At 38.3% G+C, this 1,360-nt stretch overlaps 1 protein-coding gene across 1 annotated transcript in view; it reads right to left on the reverse strand.

The window, feature by feature from the left end:
* Window positions 1–782: 782 nt before the first annotated feature.
* Tat (Tyrosine aminotransferase) overlaps window positions 783–1,360 on the reverse strand; it is a gene marked incomplete in the record, with an annotated part of 6,479 nt that continues 5,901 nt past the window's right edge. The window contains 1 exon segment of the mRNA XM_011316013.1: window positions 783–1,360. Coding sequence (XP_011314315.1) covers window positions 1,203–1,360 — 158 coding nt within the window.

The following is a 1,360-nucleotide window of genomic DNA, read 5'->3' on the forward strand; positions in this document are numbered from 1 at the left end:
CCCACTGCCACCCATTTCCTCTCCCTCAACCCCTTCACTCTGTTTTGTTACTCAGGGAAATAATTCAATGTTTATGTCTCTCAACTTTATGCTCGCACACTGGCCATTGATCTGAAATGTCACGACGATTCGTTTGTACTGGTCGTTACAATGTTAATACTGATGTGTGTATAAAGTGCATTGGTATGTGATAACGACCTGTGCATACATCCACCGAGTGGATGGAATAGAACAGAACGACTTTCCGGTACAATAGAATAAGTACAGTCGTTCCGCAAAATAATGCCAGACTGCTTTTTGATTTCCATCGGTTTTCATTGAGTTTTTCAATGAATTCCGCTGAATGTCGAGAAATTGTTTGAAAAAATTACCAATTATTCAACTTCGGAGACAACTCACTTCGATAACCGGCGAATCGGTGATTCACAGGATTCTCCGACTGAAGGATTGATTCCAGCAATTATTAAATGAATTATCTTCAGCACGTGTTTTATTTCCTAAATATTTAATTCATATGAAAATTAAGGAAAAATTAGTGACTGACATTTGACATTTTTTGGCATTTATGAAACCCATGAAACATTAAAATTTCCAGCAGCGAATGGTAACTACAGGTGAACTCTCAAAAACGAAAATCAATTCCGCCCTAGATTTTGATACGATCGAAGCGTTTCACATTGAATTTTTTATTGTTCCTACAGTTTACAACATCCCGATCAATACTCTCGTGATATTAATCTGGTAATGAAGGGAGTTAAATGATGCAGTCGAAATTGTGAAAATTCCTGTTTCCGATTGTTTCTTTATTAAAAAACTGAGGAGGTAAAATAAAAAATAGAGGAATGATTGTAAAGCCACGTATTCCCGTGGACAGCTAACACAATGCTTCGTTCACACCATTCACGCACAAGTCACGCACACGTTCGAATATTATTCTCTACTATTTCACGGTTTCCATCACGTATGGAGACATCGGTATTCACCATCAATAAGGGACTCTGCAGTTTTGTTTCTCCATTTTTTTTTTCAGCACAAATCTTCTGGATTTTCGCACACTCATTCACTGTTCTTCCATGGGTTTGCACACTAGCGAAGTTTGCACATGAACGACAGGTGAAGTAACGGATATTTATACTTATTCGTATGGTATGGCTAAATTTGTGACGAGTTCACAGACAATACCGAATTTTTATCCCTTTAGGTCATTTTAATAGGTCTGATATGCTGTGCTTCATCAGCTTCTCTGTATTCTTTGCGTGATGCCGCAAGCAAAACTCGTAGATTCTACTTCCGGCCTCTTCCAACATGTCAATAGGGACTGTTATCACAAGTCTCATGTAGGACGGATAATCGAAGCACT

This window comes from Fopius arisanus, unplaced genomic scaffold (genome assembly GCF_000806365.1).
Source record: "Fopius arisanus strain USDA-PBARC FA_bdor unplaced genomic scaffold, ASM80636v1 scaffold00005, whole genome shotgun sequence".
In the NCBI taxonomy this organism is placed as follows: Eukaryota; Metazoa; Arthropoda; class Insecta; order Hymenoptera; family Braconidae; genus Fopius; species Fopius arisanus.